Here is a 19,384-nt window from a genome sequence, read left to right on the forward strand (position 1 = left end):
GTATACATTAAGGCATCTGTAATATAATAAATGTGGCATAAGCAAATTACATTAATAAATGCATTTCTACAGCTTACAAAATATATATTTTTTTGTTACAAACTGTTGGGGAGTAGTAAAATAGAGGAGCAGCGGTTTCAAATCAGCTCCCCCTGTCAGTCATCTAGTGTGCATAGTATATAAAGAATTGGTCAGAACAATGTCCATGGGTTAATTTCAGTAAGCAGAAATTAACAATGTAATTATATTCTGGTTGCATCTCAAATGCCACCCTATTCTCTGTAGTGCACTACCCAAAAGTATTGATATAGGGAATAGGGTAAAAACAATGCACTGAAAGAGGAATCAATGGCTGGGTTAGAAAACGGGGAACTGGATTCTTAGGAGGTCATGAGGACATCCAAATGTTAAAAAAAATATCTTTGGAAGATAGAGAGAGAGAGAATCTAAATAGCCGACCAGTAAATCTTGGCCCTAAGTTCTTCCTATTAGCAACTAAAATAAGTCATTATCAAAACTATGTGCAGTTATTTTCAGTAATAGGCTGATTACGTCAAAGTCGTAGATCCTGTTGATCTATTCACACTGACTCAAATCTAAGGCACCTGTTACGTCTGTCCATTACCATTGTCTATCCATTGTCTACATGTTACGTGTGTATCCATTACAGATGGGAAAAGAATACCGTTGAAAAATATTAGATGTGCAATGATACTGTATACAGAACTGAAACAATACACAAATATTTATATTATCCATGAAAATAGCATCTTACCTAAGAGCCCTCTTCTGTAAAAGTCTTGCCTTCCCAAGTTTGACGGGGGTCTCACTCCCAAGTTCTAGAGAGGAGAGAGAAAACATCATTTAGACTTTAAGACCATACTCAGTTCTTCATCACTTGAGTGAGAGGAGACGGACCATTCACAATGGCCTAACTTTACATTTTTTTAATGACAAAACATTAAAACGAGTGTATTAGAGGCATCTTAAGGTCATTCGACAACATTTCTCTATGCATGACATTAGTCATGTGGACTTGCAGCACTGCAGAGGAATTAAATACATTAGAAAACTAAAACATGTTTTATTGAATCATGTTGAACAATAAGATCTGTGCAGCCTTTGGGTTGTAATGAGAACAATGTAACTGTGAGCACATCCAAAATTGCACCTATTCCCTATATAGTGCAGTACTTTTCAACAGAGCCGCAGACCAGTGTTTATTTGAAAATGAAACCAGGTGAGAATTGAGACAGCTAACTCACAAAGACACACGCACGCACACAGTCAATTGCGGTACAGCTCTTTCTAAAGTGGCTTGTCTCTATGTCGTCACAGCTCAAGGCGTTAGAGGTTTGATTGCTTTTCATTGAGACGGATTGGATTCTTTAAAGTCTGATCGCATGTAGGACTGGCACAATTAACCATGTAACCAACGGTCACGGCCGGATGTGATGAAGCCTGGATTCGAAATCAGGTGACGCCTGTTGTACTGAGATGACGTGTCTTAGTCCACTGTGCCACTCGGGAGCCCTTCGTGTAGTTAAGTCCTTTTGTGGAAACATGGATTCTTTACAACGTGAAACTTTGTTGCTCCTTGCTGATACAAGCAAGGTGCTGTAGCAAAAAAAAGTATTCAGTTGCCTAGGGAACGCATCCTAGATTGCCTGCACTGGCACACATAGAAATAGAATGAATAAAACTGGCTTGGAATAAAAAAAATGAATGAAACCTCTAACCCTGGCACTTTGACTGAGTACATTGTACACTCACAATGTCTACCGGGTATTGGGATGCAATAATTTCCATGGTAATGTAGAATGTTCATTCAAGTGATGTTAACTGATGTGGCTCATAAACATGGAAGGAATCAACAAATCACATATTGATGGGTACACTTCCTGATTTGCTCCTATGGGTACTTTCGCAATGGCCACCAGTCCACCCATTATGCCAACATGGACTTAAATGGGGACGGCCGTTATATTCATTCTGTCTATGGCAGCCCATGCAGGCAAGAGCGGAGGAGATAAGAAAATGTGCAGAATTGTTTTATTTATTGTGCTTTTCGAACAGTTAATTGCACTATAAAGGTGACAAACGGTGCCCACACACTGTTAGGGCCTACATAAAGCTGTCCCAACAGCAGAGCTTTCTTTTCAGCACCGTGGAGTGAATCATTACAATTGCTACACCTGGATATCAGCGGAGCCTTATCTGGCAGCGAAACAGTTAATTCAGTCAATATGGCTGACTTGCTTAAACAAATGTGGTTTCTACTGACAATTGAGATGTACGAACTATGGCATAAGGGGACAACGAACGGATAAGAGACAATCCGTCATTTCAATTAAGACAAACTATTTGTTCAGCACTTTTGAAATGTACAGCGACAGTATTATCCCTGTACACCAAGTCAGAACTGTAGGATTAATAGAGGGGACATGAAAGCTCTTACAATATTTGATGGTATTTCTCTAAAACAGGCTATAAACTACATGTGCATCACCAAGTCAGAAAAGTAGACTAAGTTATTAGGGTGAGGCACATGGGCTACTAACAGCTTACTGCACAACATACACTTAGTATTACTTTCTTAGCTACAGTATACATGTCTCCCTGGCATATTACATCATTTATGCAACAGCATACAATACATTTTTGGACTCACCTTGTTGTGATGTGCTCACTTGAAAAGAAAGTTGGCGCAGCAGTCATCAAACTTTGTCAAAGTATTTCATTCTCTGGAGATTATAGTGCTTTCAAAACAACAGGGAACTACAAGGTCGAATCATGACGTCAGTGATCTTCAGGCCGATCATTAAGTTTGCCGATGACACAACCTGCGTTCCCTACTTGGAATTCCGAATTGGATGACTATTCAAAATGTATTTTCCCCAGTCATAGCTAAAAATGTTCCCCCTCCAGAGTTCCCAGTTGTCTTGAACGTGGCAGAAGTCATGCTGGATTGACAGCATGGCCAATGTAATCAAACTTTTCTGGCCCATGGTGTTGAATGTCTATCCTTTTAAGCTTGGAAAAGAGACCCTTAAACCCAGACTTGAACCACACAGCCACTCCACTGAATAGCAGGCTTGTGATTGCTTTGCAACACTTGCAGTTAGCCACTGATTCCTTCCAAACCACACATTGTTGAATTTGCGATTTCCAACTTGTTGTGTAATGTCCAATGGCCGATGAGCACCGATACATTTGATCTATAATTTGCGAGTAGATTGTCGACGTGATTCATGATAATGACTGCTTGTCTAGCTTGCTAGCTAAGATTTGGAAAGTATGATATTGACATGATCAGTCCAATCAAAGCTACGGTAGATGTAACATGATTTGACATCATTCTGTGGCCAATGACCTTGAGCCTTTTAGGATGGGCACTTCTAATGTAACTCAAGGGGCTTGAATTTTTCAGTTCTCCTCGTAGATTTTGAGGTGATGTAGTGTCCCCATCAATGAGCCATGAGCCAATCACGGCGCAACCAGAGTACATTACCAACCCCAATGTTCAGTATTTTCTGTTGGCTGCCCCTCCACCACAGAAAGCACTGAGCTAGGCTGAAACACCTGCATTTTGGAGCTGCCTTACTCAAGGAAGCAAAAAAACAGACCATGTTTGTATACAGCTTTATTTACTCAATTATTTAATTCTAAACATTGTTTGCAAATTGATATGTGACAAATTAAATCCAAAATAACATTGAAAACAAGCAACAACATTTAAAAAAAAAAATATATATATATATATATATTACACACACACACACCTTTCGCAAGATACCCCATAATGATGAAGAGAAAAATGAAATATATTATTTACATAAGTATTCAGACCTGTTGCAACAGAGAGTAGCAGCAGTGTAAAATATGGGGGGCACTGTCAACTTAGTGTATGTAAACTTCTGTGAATTGTGATACATGCATGCTCTTCAACCGATCGCTGCCTGCACCTGCCCCGCCCGTCCAGCATCACTACTCTGGATGGTTCTGACTTAGAATGTGGACAGCTACAAATACCTAGGTGTCTGGTTAGACTGTAAACTCTCCTTCTAGACTCACATCAAACATCTCCAATCCAAAGTTAAATCTAGAATTGGCTTCCTATTTCGCAACAAAGCATCCTTCACTCATGCTGCCAAACATACCCTCGTAAAACTGACCATCCTACCGATCCTAGACTTCGGCGATGTCATTTACAAAATAGCCTCCAATACCCTACTCAATAATTTGGATACGGTCTATCACAGTGCCACTTGTTTTGTCACCAAAGCCCCATATACTACTCACCACTGCGACCTGTACGCTCTCGTTGGCTGGCCCTCGCTTCATACTCGTCGCCAAACCCACTGGCTCCAGGTCATCTACAAGACCCTGCTAGGTAAAGTCCCCCCTTATCTCAGCTCGCTGGTCACCATAGCAGCACCCACCTGTAGCACGCAGTCCAGCAGGTATATCTCTCTGGTCACCCCCAAAGTCAATTCCTCCTTTGGCCGCCTCTCCTTCCAGTTCTCTACTGCCAATGACTGGAACGAACTACAAAAATCTCTGAAACTGGAAACACTTATCTCCCTCACTAGCTTTAAGCACCAGCTGTCAGAGCAGCTGACAGATTACTGTACCTGTACATAGCCCATCTATAATTTAGCCCAAACAACTACCTCTTCATCTACTGTATTTATTTATTTTGCTCCTTTGCACTCCATTATTTCTATTTCTACTTTGCACATTCATCCACTGCAAATCTACCATTCCAGTGTTTTACTTGTATTAATCTCGCCACCATGGACTTTTTTTTGCCTTTACCACCCTTATCTCACCTCATTTGCTCACATTGTATATAGACTTATTTTTGTACTGTATTATTGACTGTATGTTTGTTTTACTCCATATGTAACTCTGTTGTTGCATGTGTCGAACTGCTTTGCTTTATCTTGGCAGGTCGCAATTGTAAATGAGAACTTGTTCTCAACTTGCCTACCTGGTTAAATTAAGGTGAAATAAAAAAGGTAAAAAATAAAAAGATTTTGTGTACCAGCTGTTTACAAATATGCACAGACTGCCCGCCCTCATCTTACCGGAGTGTGCTGCGTATATCCTGCTAGCTGAATATCCATGACTTCATTCAGCCACGATTCCGTGAAACTTAAGATGTTACAGTTTTTGATGTCCTGTTGGTAGGATATTCGTGATCGTACCTCGTCTAATTTATTGTCCAATGATTGTACGTTAGCAAGTAATATTGACGGTAATGGCAGATTTCCCACTCGCCTTCTCTGGATCCTTACGAGGCATCCCGCTGTGTGCTCTGTACCTGTGTCTCTTTATCTTGCCAATAACGGGGACGTCGGCCTTGTTGGGTGTTCGCAGTATATCCTGTGCTTCCTGCTTGTTGAAGAAAAAATGTGTGTCTAATCCGAGGTGAGTGATAGCTGTCCTGATATCCAGAAGCTCTTGTTGCTGTAAGATATGGTGGCAGAAACATTATGTACAAATTATGTAAAAAGTTTTCCGTAAAAACATACTAGCTCAGGCCTTAAACATCCCTCTCATATTGTAGCCTACAGGTACATTTACTAGCTGATAAAGTGACAGGGATAGATTAATATCAGAGAACGAAAACAACAATGTATTCATGTACACTTCTATTAATCTTCTCCATCACTAGCTAGGTTTCTCTCAAATTAGCATCAGAGTTTTATGCAAGTATTCTAGAATTTGCGTATCCGTAATCCAAAATATGCGGAATTTCCGTCAAACCTGTTGCATATAAAAATCAGTGTGTGATGACAGTGCACACAAAATCTATTTTTTGCTTAAGTTTTCATGAATCAAATAAAAATTGAAAGTTGAATGTGTTTCCATTGTATTTTAAACTCTACCGATAGTTTTGTCACACAAACTGTTGTGTTAAATAGCAAATGTGCCTGCCCTGGTCTTGGCACATGTGCTCCATCCAACAGCTTGCTGTCTACATGAAATTATTACGGAAAACAGCGAGAATATATTTATTTGTTAAACAGCAGTCAAGCAACGATCATCATGTCACCAGAATAAGACAGACAATATTTATTTCGAAAGGAGCATCAAGATCACCATGCACTTTCACCACCCTGTGAAGTTCATCCTAACTTATTTCATCTGTAGCCTAACAAACTGCAAGGTTTCCCGAGTCATAGTGGGCGGACCACACACACACACCATATTGTCGCGTTTACTTCGATGTAATGGTTATTATATCAATATTTGCGCAGAAAGACGTTTCCACCACCATTTCTAGCGTAATTAATTTTACAGACACAAAAATAACCCACCATGTCGAACTAACCTGTCGGCATTTTAAAAAATGTTATGAAACTTCCTGTTTCCATTATAGCTGTCATTATTATTTTTCATACGGTATGACTTTACTCGCATAAAAACTGTGGATGGAAACGTGGTTAATTATGTAGGCAAAACATTTTAACTTAACGGAACTGTATACTCCATTTTAAGAATATACAGTATTTATTGGTTCTTTACTGCACACTAGATCCACTGATGACGCAATCTCAATTGCCTTCCACACTGCCCTTTCCCACCTGGACAAAAGGAACACCTGTGAGAGAATACTGTTTGTTTACCACAGCTCAGCGTTCAACACCATAGTTCCCACAAAGCTCATTACTAAGCTAAGGACCATGGGACTAAACACCTCCCTCTACAACTGGATCCTAGACTTCTTGTTGGACCACCTGGGGGCGGCATGGGTAGGCAGCAATACATCTGCCACGCTGATCCTCAACACGGGGGCCCCTCAGGGGTGCATGCTTAGTCCTGTACTCCCTGTTCACCCATGACTGTGTGGCCAAGCACGACTCCAACACCACTGTTAAGTTTGCTGACGACAACGGTGGTAGGCTTGATCACAGACAACGATGAGAAAGCCTATAGTGAGGTGGTCAGAGACCTGGCAGTGTGGTGCCAGGACAACAACCTCTCCCTCAACGTGAGCAAGACAAAGAAGCTGAGTGTGGACTTCAGGAAAACTAAGCTCTTTAAATTCCTTGGTGTCCACAACAACAACAAAAATATCATGGTCCAAACGCACCAAGATGTGAAGAGGGCACAACAATGCCTATTCCCCCTCAGGAAACTGAAAAGATTTGTCATGGGTCCCCAGATCCTCAAAAACGTCTATAGCTGCACCGTCGAGAGCATCCTGAGCAGTTGCATCACCACCTGGTATGGCAACTGCTCAGCATCCGACTAAGGCGCAACAGAGGGTAATGCATACAGCCCAGTACATCACTGGGGCCAACCTCCTGCCATCCAAGACCTCTATACTAGGCGGTATGAGAGGAAGGCCGCAAAAATTGTCAAACTCCAGCCACCCAAGTCATAGACTGTTCTCTCTGCTACTGCAAGACAAGCGGTCTCGGAGTGCACAGTCTAGGTCCACCCATGTTTTTTTAAACACTGCTGCTACTCTGTTTATTATCTATGCATAGTCACTTTACCCCTACCTACATGTACATTTAACCCAAATACCTCAACTAACCTGTATCCCAGCACTTTGACTCAGTACCGGTACCCCCTGTCTATAGCCTCACTATTGTTATTTCATTGTGTTACTTAAAATATTTACTAAATAAACAAAACTTATTTTCTTAACTGCATTGTTGGTTAAGGGCTTGTAAGTAAGCATTTCATGGTAAGGTCTACATCCGCTGTGCTCGGCGCATGTGACAAATTACATTTGATTTAACCTGGTCACTAATCTGCTTGTGCAGAGGAATTGGCAAGACGCCACAAACAGGCTATACCATACTATCACTGCAGTGTAAAACCACATTTAGCTGTTGAGATCCTAGTGTTAAAATGGTGCTGGATGAGTCAACATGTTGGAGCCTACAGGGGGCATAGAAGGACATCAGATACATGCCTGTGTTACTTCAACAGCCTCAATGGCAGCATGCAGGTCCATTTAGAGCAGAGGAAAGATAAATAGTAGGAGGGTGCTTCAATGCACTACACATTCCATACACACACACGCATAAAACCACTAAGATCATCACAGACGTCCCAAACCCTTTGATGTTAAAGATGTAATCTACAGGCCATTAGGGATGCTAGTGTTAAAAGAACATAATATGCACGCAGACAGAGCTATTAAAGTTGCCCTGCACTAGTAAAACATGGGGATGAACTGATTTCATGATTCAATGGAGTCTCATAGGCATACACCCCCGCCCCCCTAGGTCTAAGCTGAGATATCAAAAGATCATAGCATAGACTTCATACCCCTTTATGGAGCGGCAGGTAGCCTAGTGGTTAGAGCGTTAGGCCAGTAACCGAAAGGTTGCTGGATCGAATCCCTGAGTTGACAAGGTACGAATCTGTCGTTCTGCCCTTGAACAAGGCAGTTAAACCCCTGTTCCCCGTTTATAAAGAAGAATTTGTTCATAACTGACTTGACTATTTAAGGTTCAATTAAAAAATATATATACATTTTAATCAAATGTATGTGCTCAACTTCAATAGGTACAGTGCCTTCAGAAAGTATTCACACCCCTTTACTTTTTCCACATTTTGTTGTGTTACAACCTGAATAAAAAATGTATTACATTGAGATTATTTGGTCAAATGGTCTGCCTACACACACACGTCATAAGGTCAAAGTGGAATTACATGTCACAAAGTCATAAAAAATGAAAAGCTGGAATGTCTCGAGTCAACAAGTATTCAACACGTTGTTATTGTAAGTCTAAATAGGTTCAGGAATACAAATCTGTACTCCACACATACACATAATTGTAAGGTCCATAAGTCAAGCAGTACATTTCAAAAACAGATGCAATCACAAAGAACAGGGAGGTTTTCCAATGCCTCTCAAAGAAGGGCATCTATTGGATATAAAAAAATGTGACATTAATATCCCTTTGAGCATGGTGAAGTTATTAATTAGACTTTGGGTGGTGTATCAATACACAGTCACTACAAAGACACAAGCGTCCTTCCTAACTTAGTTGCTGGAGAGGAATGAAACTGCTCATTGATTTAGCCATATTTCATTTTCAATAAATTTGCTAAACATTTCTAAATACATGTTTTCACTTTGTCATTATGGGGCAGTGTGTGTAGATGGGTAAAACACAATATCATTTTAATAAATGTTGAATTCAGGTTGCAACAAAATATGGAGTAAGTCAAGGGGTTTGAATACTTTCTGAAGGCACAGTAGATCTGATCCTGAATGCTGATTGCTTGAAACTGCATTAGACATGATTTATTTAATGACAAACCGACTGTGTTTGACAGCGAGATGCCCCTTTACTGTTCTATAAGTTCTTTCTAGCTACAGGCTCTATACACTAATGCTAATACTTGGAGAAGGCAATAATCCCACATTGGGCTTATTAAGTAAGTGTGTGCAGAAAATACTCACTCCATTCAAGAGCATATGTCCCTGCTGAGATGGGATTACCCTGAGCAGAACAGCCCGCGATTAGAGAGCGCCCAAAAGGAAATGTCACTAAAATTACACAACAGGATCACTTACATTACTACTCCGACTACCCCCCCCACCACTACAGTTTGTGTGTTGAAAATGCCTAACCACTTGTATAATCTTTCACATACACTTTAAACATGCACACATACCCCACCAGACACGCCACTATGGGTCTTCAAGAAACCCAATATAAAAACTGATTTAATACATCGCTCAGTTACGTATAGAGCCATGTCATCGTGAAATGACCTGCCACAAGAGGTTACTCAGATAAAAAGCAAGTTTAGCTTTAAAACAAATAATATATATATTGAATCACAGTACCTCTCCTCATACTAAATATCTAATTTAACTGTACTGTATATAATAATATATCTATCTATGAATAGTGTGTAAACAGTATTGTTGTTGTTGTCTCTTGGTGTCTTTCCACTATACATTACCAATCAAAAAGTTCAAAGGTTTTTCTTTATTTTTGCTATTTTCTAAAGTGTAGAATAATAGTGAAGACATCAATTATGGAATCATGTACTACACAAAACAAAGTGTTAAACAAATCTAAATAGATTGTTCAAAGTAGCCACCCTTTGCCTCAATGAAAGCTTTGCGCACTCATTTCAATTAACAGGTGTGCCTTGTTAAAAGTTCACTTGTGGAATTTCGTTCCTTAATGCGTTTCAGCCAATCAGCTGTGTTGCTTCCGGCGCCGACAGAGATGGCCGCCTCGCTTCGCGTTCCTAAGAAACTATGCAGTTTTTTGTTTTTTTACGTGTTATTTCTTACATTAGTACCCCAGGTCATCTTAGGTTTCATTACATACAGTCGAGAAGAACTACTGAATATAAGATCAGCGTCAACTCACCATCAGTACGACCAAGAATATGTTTTCCGCGACGCGGATCCTGTGTTCTGCCTTACAAACAGGTCAACGGAATTGATTCCATGCAGCGACCCCCAAAAAAACCGACTTCGTAAAAGAGGGAAACGTAGCGGTCTTCTGGTCAGACTCCGGACACGGGCACATCGCGCACCACTCCCTAGCATTCTTCTTGCCAATGTCCAGTCTCTTGACAACAAGGTTGATGAAATCCAAGCAAGGGTAGCATTCCAGAGGGACATCAGAGACTGTAACGTCCTCTGCTTCACGGAAACATGGCTCACTGGGAAGACGCTATCCGGGGCGGTGCAGCCAACGGGTTTCTCCATGCATCGCGCCGACAGAAACAAACATCTTTCTGGTAAGTAGAGTGGCAGGGGCGTATGCCTCATGACTAATGAGACATGGTGTGATGAAAGAAACATACAGGAACTCAAATCCTTCTGTTCACCTGATTTAGAATTCCTCACAATCAAATGTAGACCGCATTATCTACCAAGAGAATTCTCTTCGATTATAATCACAGCCGTATATATCCCCCCCAAGCAGACACATCGATGGCTCTGAACGAACTTTATTTAACTCTGCAAACTGGAAACCATTTATCCGGAGGCTGCATTCATTGTAGCTGGGGATTTTAACAAAGCTAATCTGAAAACAAGACTCCCTAAATTTTATCAGCATATCGATTGCGCAACCAGGGGTGGCAAAACCTTGGATCATTGTTACTCTAACTTCCGCGACGCATATAAGGCCCTGCCCCGCCCCCCTTTCGGAAAAGCTGACCACGACTCCATTTTGTTGATCCCTGCCTACAGACAGAAACTAAAACAAGAGGCTCCCACGCTGAGGTCTGTCCAACGCTGGTCCGACCAAGCTGACTCCACACTCCAAGACTGCTTCCATCACGTGGACTGGGACATGTTTCGTATTGCGTCAGATAAAAATATTGACGAATACGCTGATTCGGTGTGCGAGTTCATTACGTGCGTTGAAGATGTCGTTCCCATAGCAACGATAAAAACATTCCCTAACCAGAAACCGTGGATTGATGGCAGCATTCGCGTGAAACTGAAAGCGCGAACCACTGCTTTTAATCAGGGCAAGGTGTCTGGTAACATGACCGAATACAAACAGTGCAGCTATTCCCTCCACAAGGCTATTAAACAAGCTAGGCGTCAGTACAGAGACAAAGTAGAATCTCAATTCAACGGCTCAGACACAAGAGGCATGTGGCAGGGTCTACAGTCAATCACGGACTACAAGAAGAAACCCAGCCCAGTCACGGACCAGGATGTCTTGCTCCCAGGCAGACTAAATAACTTTTTTGCCCGCTTTGAGGACAATACAGTGCCACTGACACGGCCTGCAACGAAAACATGCGGTCTCTCCTTCACTGCAGCCGAGGTGAGTAAGACATTTAAACGTGTTAACCCTCGCAAGGCTGCAGGCCCAGACGGCATCCCCAGCCGCGCCTCAGAGCATGCGCAGACCAGCTGGCCGGTGTGTTTACGGACATATTCAATCAATCCTTATACCAGTCTGCTGTTCCCACATGCTTCAAGAGGGCCACCATTGTTCCTGTTCCCAAGAAAGCTAAGGTAACTGAGCTAAACGACTACCGCCCGTAGCACTCACTTCCGTCATCATGAAGTGCTTTGAGAGACTAGTCAAGGACCATATCACCTCCACCCTACCTGACACCCTAGACCCACTCCAATTTGCTTACCGCCCAAATAGGTCCACAGACGATGCAATCTCAACCACACTGCCCTAACCCACCTGGACAAGAGGAATACCTATGTGAGAATGCTGTTCATCGACTACAGCTCGGCATTCAACACCATAGTACCCTCCAAGCTCGTCATCAAGCTCGAGACCCTGGGTCTCGACCCCGCCTGTGCAACTGGGGACTGGACTTCCTGACGGGCCGCCCCCAGGTGGTGAGGGTAGGCAACAACATCTCCTCCCCGCTGATCCTCAACACGGGGGCCCCACAAGGGTGCGTTCTGAGCCCTCTCCTGTACTCCCTGTTCACCCACGACTGCGTGGCCACGCACGCCTCCAACTCAATCATCAAGTTTGCGGACGACACAACAGTGGTAGGCTTGATTACCAACAACGACGAGATGGCCTACAGGGAGGAGGTGAGGGCCCTCGGAGTGTGGTGTCAGGAAAATAACCTCACACTCAACATCAACAAAACTAAGGAGATGATTGTGGACTTCAGGAAACAGCAGAGGGAACACCCCCCTATCCACATCGATGGAACAGTAGTGGAGAGGGTAGCAAGTTTTAAGTTCCTCGGCATACACATCACAGACGAACTGAATTGGTCCACTCACACTGACAGCGTCGTGAAGAAGGCGCAGCAGCGCCTCTTCAACCTCAGAAGGCTGAAGAAATTCGGCTTGTCACCAAAAGCACTCACAAACTTCTACAGATGCACAATCGAGAACATCCTGGCGGGCTGTATCACCGCCTGGTACGGCAACTGCTCCGCCCTCAACCGTAAGGCTCTCCAGAGGGTAGTGAGGTCTGCACAACGCATCACCGGGGGCAAACTACCTGCCCTCCAGGACACCTACACCACTCGATGTTACAGGAAGGCCATAAAGATCATCAAGGACATCAACCACCCAAGCCACTGCCTGTTCACCCCACTATCATCCAGAAGGCGAGGTCAGTACAGGTGCATCAAAGCTGGGACCGAGAGACTGAAAAACAGCTTCTATCTCAAGGCCATCAGACTGTTAAACAGCCACCACTAACATTGAGTGGCTGCTGCCAACACACTGTCATTGACACTGACCCAATTCCAGCCACTTTAATAATGGGAATTGATGGGAAATTATGTAAATATATCACTAGCCACTTTAAACAATGCTACCTTATATAATGTTACTTACCCTACATTATTCATCTCATATGCATACGTATATACTGTACTCTATATCATCGATTGCATCCTTATGTAATACATATATCACTAGCCACTTTAACTATGCCACTTTGTTTACTTTGTCTACATACTCATCTCATATGTATATACTGTACTCGATACCATCTACTGTATATGCTGCTCTGTACCATCACTCATTCATATATCCTTATGTACATATTCTTTATCCCCTTACACTGTGTATCAGACAGTAGTTTTGGAATTGTTAGTTAGATTACTTGTTGGTTATCACTGCATTGTCGGAACTAGAAGCACAAGCATTTCGCTACACTCGCATTAACATCTGCTAACCATGTGTATGTGACAAATAACATTTGATTTGATTTGGGACAAGGTAGGGTTGGTCTACAGAAGATAGCCCTATTTGGTAAAAGACAAAGTCCATATTATGGCAAGAACATGTAAAATAAGCAAAGAGAAACGTGAATCCATCATAACTTTAAGACATGAATGTCAGTCAATATGGAAAATGTCAAGAAAGTTTCTTTAAGTGCAGTCACAAAAACCTCCACAGGAAAGGAAGACGCAGAGTTACCTCTGCTGCAGAGGATAAGTTCATTAGAGCTAACTGCACCTCAGATTGCAGCCCAAATAAATGCTTCACAGAGTTCAAGCAACTGACACATCTCAACATCAACTGTTCAAAGGAGACTGCGTGAATCAGGACTTCATGGTTGAATTGCTGCAAAGAAACCACTACTAAAGGATACCAATAAGAGACTTGTTTGGGCCAAGAAACACTAGCAATAGACATTTACTGATGGAAATCTGCTCTTTGGTCTGATTAATCCAAATGTGAGATTTTTGGTTCCAACCACCATGTTTTTGAGACCCAGAGTAGGTGAACGGATGATCTCCGCAAGTGTGGTTCCCACTGTGAAGTATGGAGGAGGTGGTGTGATAGTGTGTAGGTGCTTTGCTGGTGACACTGTCGGTGATTTATTTCAAATTTAAGGCACACTTAACCAGCATGGCTACCATAGCATTCTTTATTACCCCTTTTCTCCTCAATTTTGTGGTATCCAATTTCTCATTGCTGCAACTTCCGTACAGACTCGGGAGAGGCGAAGGTCAAAACTAATGCGTCCTGCGAAACACGACCCAACCAAGCAGCACTACTTCTTGACACAATGCCCACTTAATCCGGAAACCAGCCTCACCAATGTGTCGGAGGAAACACCATACTCCTGGTGACTTTGTCAGCGTGCATGCACCCGGCCAAACCCTCCCCTAACCTGGACGATGCTGGGCCATTTGTGCGCCTCCCAATGGGTCACCCGGTTGCGACACAGCCTGGACTCGAACCAGGATCTCTAGTGGCACAGCTAGCAACAATGCCGTGCCTTAGACCACTGCGCCACTCAGGAGGCCTACCATAGCATTCTGCAGCGATACGCCTTTCCATCTGGCTTGCGCTTAGTGGGCTTATCATTTGTTTTTCAACAGGACAATGACCCAAAACACACATCCAGGCTGTGTAAGGGCTATTTGACCAAGGTGAGTGATGGAGTGCTGCATTAGACAACCTGGCCTCCGCAAATCACCTGACCTCAACCGGATTGAGATGGTTTGGGATGAGTTGGACCACAGATTGAAGGAAAAGCAGCCAACAAGTGCCCAGCATATGTGGGAACTCCTTCAAGAACGTTGGAAAAGCATTCTAGGTGAAGCTGGTTGAGAGAATGCCAAGCATGTACAAAGCTGTAACCAAGGAAGAGGATGGCTACTTTGAAGAATCTCAAAAGTAACGTTGATTTTCATTTGTTTAAACACTTTTTGGTTACTACCTGATTCCATGTGTTATTTCATCATTTTGAATCCTTCGCTATTATTCTTCAGTGTAGAAAATAGTAAAAATAAAGAAAAACCCTTGAATTTCTAGGTATTTACAAACTTTTGATTGGTTGTCCACACACACACACAAAGTATTTAGAACCCTGGCTTTTTCCACATTTTGTTTTGTTACAGTCCTGTTCTAAAATGGATTGGGGAGGGGGGGAGGGGATCCCCCAATCTACACACAACAACTCCCAAATGTCAACGCAAAAACACATGCACATTTATTAAAAATATAAAACTGAAATATTACATTTACATACAGTGGGGCAAAAAAGTATTTAGTCAGCCACCAATTGTGCAAGTTCTCCCACTTCAAAAGATGAGAGGCCTGTAATTTTCATCATAGGTACACTTCAACTATGACAGACAAATTGAAAGAAAAAAATCCAGAAAATCACATTGTAGGATTTTTAATTTATTTATTTGCAAATTATGGTGGAAAATAAGTATTTGGTCAATAACAAACGTTTCTCAATACTTTGTTATATACCCTTTGTTGGCAATGACAGAGGTCAAACGTTTTCTGTAAGTCTTCACAAGGTTCACACACACTGTTGCTGGTAGTTTGGCCCATTCCTCCATGCAGATCTCCACTAGAGCAGTGATGTTTTGGGGCTGTTGCTGGGCAACACACTTTCAACTCCCTCCAAAGATTTTCCATGGGGTTGAGATCTGGAGACTGGCTTGGCCACTCCAGGACCTTGAAATGCTTCTTACGAAGCCACTCCTTCGTTGCCTGGGCGGTGTGTTTGGGATCACTTGGATCAGTTGTCCTGGTCCCTTTGCAGAAAAACAGCCCCAAAGCATGATGTTTCCACCCCCATGCTTCACAGTAGGTATGGTGTTCTTTGGATGCAACTCAGCATTCTTTGTCCTCCAAACACGACGAGTTGAGTTACCAAAAAGTTGTATTTTGGTTTCATCTGACCATATGACATTCTCACAATCTTCTTCTGGATCATCCAAATGCTCTCTAGCCAACTTCAGACGGGCCTGGACATGTACTGGCTTAAGCATGGGGACACGTCTGGCACTGCAGGATTTGAGTCCCTGGCGGCGTAGTGTGTTACTGATGGTAGGCTTTGTTACTTTGGTCCCAGCTCTCTGCAGGTCATTCACTAGGTCCCCCCGTGTGGTTCTGGGATTTTTGCTCACCGTCCTTGTGATCATTTTGACCCCATGGGGTGAGATCTTGCTTGGAGCCCCAGATCGAGGAAGATTATCAGTGGTCTTGTATGTCTTCCATTTACTAATAATTGCTCCCACAGTTGATTTCTTCAAACCAAGCTGCTTACCAATTGCAGATTCAGTCTTCCCAGCCTGGTGTAGGTCTACAATTTTGTTTCTGGTGTCCAATGAAGTTACAGGTCTGTGAGAGCCAGAAATCTTGCTTGTTTGTAGGTGACCAAATACTTATTTTCCACCATAATTTGCAAATAATTAAATAAAAAATCCTACAATGTAATTTTCTGGATTTTTTTCTCATTTTGTCTGTCATAGTTGAAGTGTACCTATGATGAAAAGTACAGGCCTCTCATTGTTTTAAGTGGGAGAACTTGCACTGAATAAATATTTTTTTGCCCCATTGTATGTATTCAGACGCTTTAAATCAGTACTTTGTTTTAGCGCCTTTTGGCAGTGACTACAGCCTCAAGGCTTCTTGGGTATGACACTACGAGCTTGGCACACCTGTATTTGGGGAGTTTGTCCCATTCTTCTCTGCAGATCCTCTCAAGCTCTGTCAGGTTGGATGGGGTGCGTGGCTGCACAGCTACTTTTAAGTCTCTCGATCGGGTTCAAGTTCGGGCTCTGGTTGGGCCACTCAAGGACATTGAGACTTGTCCTGAAGCCACTCCGCGTTGTCTTGGCTGTGTGCATAGGGTCATTGCCCTGTTGGAATGTAAACCCTCGTCCCAGTCGGAGGTCCTGAGCGCTCTGGAGCAGGTTTTTACTTAAGTAAATAGGGTCTATGTTTTTATTGCTACATGATTTAAAAACCTGTTTTTCCTTTGTCATTATGGTGTATTGTATATAGACTGATGAGGGGGGGGGATTAGTTAAAAGTTTTTTAAAAAGTTAAAATAAAGACACAAATAAAGACATACCTTTGAATGAGTATGTATCCAAACTTTTGACTGGTACTGTATAACATTTATTTAGAATTTAATGTAATATCTTATATTGTTCTTGTCTATTTTTGTTCTGTACATCATCGTGTATTTGTACGTTATTTTTGGACTCGAGGAAGAGTATCTGTTGCATGTGCAGCAGCTCATGGGGATCCTAATAAAATAAAAACCCACCCCCACCCACACAGACGCCCACCTGCCCTGACCTCCCTGATGTTCTGCTCCTAGAGACAAGGTAATCAAAGGAGGATGTGGCATGAGAGGCTTATAGAGTAAAGAGCTAAAATGAGGGAGAGGTTTAGTTTATTCAGAAAACCAAGGAGGGGTAAGTCAGGTGAGACTGAGCCAACTAAAGTCTAAAACCCCTCCCTACAAACAGAGGACTTACAGTAGATACTACTATAAGCCAATTATAGACAATCAATCAAGACAATGAACAGCTAACAAAGCCTAGTCTTATTCCATTAGCAAGAGCATTGCATGTGTAGCCATTGTGGAATCGTTAGTTGTGCGCAAGTAGTTAATAGCTGATCAAATGACAGATGGCTAAGTACATGGCGTGTACAGGAGACTCTTATGTATGGTCAATGTGCTGTAAAAACCTGAACCACAAACACAAAATCCCTCACCAGACCAGAATGGCATGCTATTCCCTACATAGTGTATTACTTTTGACCAGAGTCCTATGGGCCTGGGTCAAAAGTAGTGCACTAGGTTAAGGAAAAGTGTGCCATTTGGGATGCAACCCCTCCTACTGGGTTTGAATGGCTGGGAACCCATCCTGGGACACCACCAGGAACATCTGTTGTGAATTCTCAGCCAGTTAACCAAGCAGAACCCCCATTCAACACTCCGTTCAACACCCGGGAAGCATTATTGAGAGGGTGAGAATGGTATACAGCTATGAGAATGAGAAACATTGGCTACACAAGCGCACACACACACACACACACACACACACACACACACACACACACACACACACATAATATGCCTGAACATAACTCTCCATAATAAACCTCAGACAAAGTTGAGCCCAGAAATAGCTCTCCCTCCTCCTGCAATCAGCTAGTCTCTCATCTTGGCTGCTACGTACTGTCCTTGGAGGCTACAGCTGCAGACAGCGCAAGGAAAGCTGGAAACTGGGGCATTTAAAAAGAGAGCCAGCTACAGCCCACAATTCCAACCCTATCCTCAGTCCCAGCCTCTCTCTTACCTTGGCCGCAGAACTTGACATGGCTCAGGTAGTTTGAGATCCATGGGTTTGCGCTCCGATACATTTTTGCAAGACCAGGTAGGTACAGCGGACAGATTGAAATAAAAAGAGAGCTGGAGAGAAAAAAAGTGAGAATTGCTGAGGTCCAACCCACAGGCAGGCAACTGACTGCAAGGTGATGCAGAGAAACAAAGGCAGTCAGTAACTGCCCCGGGATGAGCAGCACGAGAGAGAGAGAGAGAGAGAGAGATAGACAGGGACAGAAAGACAGGAGAGGGAGTGAGCTGAGCAGGAGTAGTAGTACGTAGTAGCGTCGGCAGTGTCGCGTTTGAGTGGAGCGTCGAGGCTGTGGCTACGACACTAGGCTGAGTCTCTTGAGAGCTCCCCTCTCGTCTCCTCCAGCACTAACGCTAATAGCTAACTGGCTAACTAGACAGGTTGCAGGCATGCAGGGAGACAGGGGCTTACTAAAGCTGCTCAGTGCCTGCTAATCTGATTACAGCCAAGAAATTAGCTAGTCTAGGCCCCATCGCTACGCTAACAGATTGGACCTGAGAGGCAGGACATCCCTCTCCTACAGAAACTCAGAGAGAGAGAGGTGAAGAGATAGGGAGAGCGAGAGAGAGAGAAATGTATAGTCAGGAAGTACGAAGAGTGTGCTGCTGTGTTCCCTTGGCCTAGTGATAAGACAGCAGTGGGATGCTACAGAGCGAGAGAGGAGAGAGAGAGACGCACAGCGGGAGGAGAGAGAAAGAGAGAATGGGAAATCAGCTGCGATGGAGCTCAGATCATGGGATTGTTCGTCTGACTAATCGTATCATTATGGTAAATACTCAAGCAATCCATCCCCAGAGCA

The 19,384-nt window shown here is 42.9% G+C and overlaps 1 protein-coding gene across 5 annotated transcripts in view; it reads right to left on the reverse strand.

The window, feature by feature from the left end:
* LOC118374700 (supervillin-like) overlaps nt 1–19,176 on the reverse strand; it is a 115,027-nt gene extending 95,851 nt beyond the window's left edge. For 2 of the 5 annotated variants that reach the window (XM_035761207.2, XM_035761183.2), the window contains exons 1-2: nt 18,529–19,176; nt 776–839 (exon numbers count right to left, since the gene is read on the reverse strand). In XM_035761207.2, the coding sequence (XP_035617100.1) occupies nt 776–839; nt 18,529–18,592 (128 nt within the window). In that variant the 5' untranslated portion in view covers nt 18,593–19,176. The remainder of the gene's footprint in view (nt 1–775; nt 840–18,528) is intronic. The other 3 variants (XM_035761220.2, XM_035761211.2, XM_035761258.2) reach the window with 2 other exon arrangements.
* Nucleotides 19,177–19,384: the final 208 nt, after the last annotated feature.

This window comes from Oncorhynchus keta, chromosome 4 (assembly GCF_023373465.1).
Source record: "Oncorhynchus keta strain PuntledgeMale-10-30-2019 chromosome 4, Oket_V2, whole genome shotgun sequence".
NCBI lineage: Eukaryota > Metazoa > Chordata > Actinopteri > Salmoniformes > Salmonidae > Oncorhynchus > Oncorhynchus keta.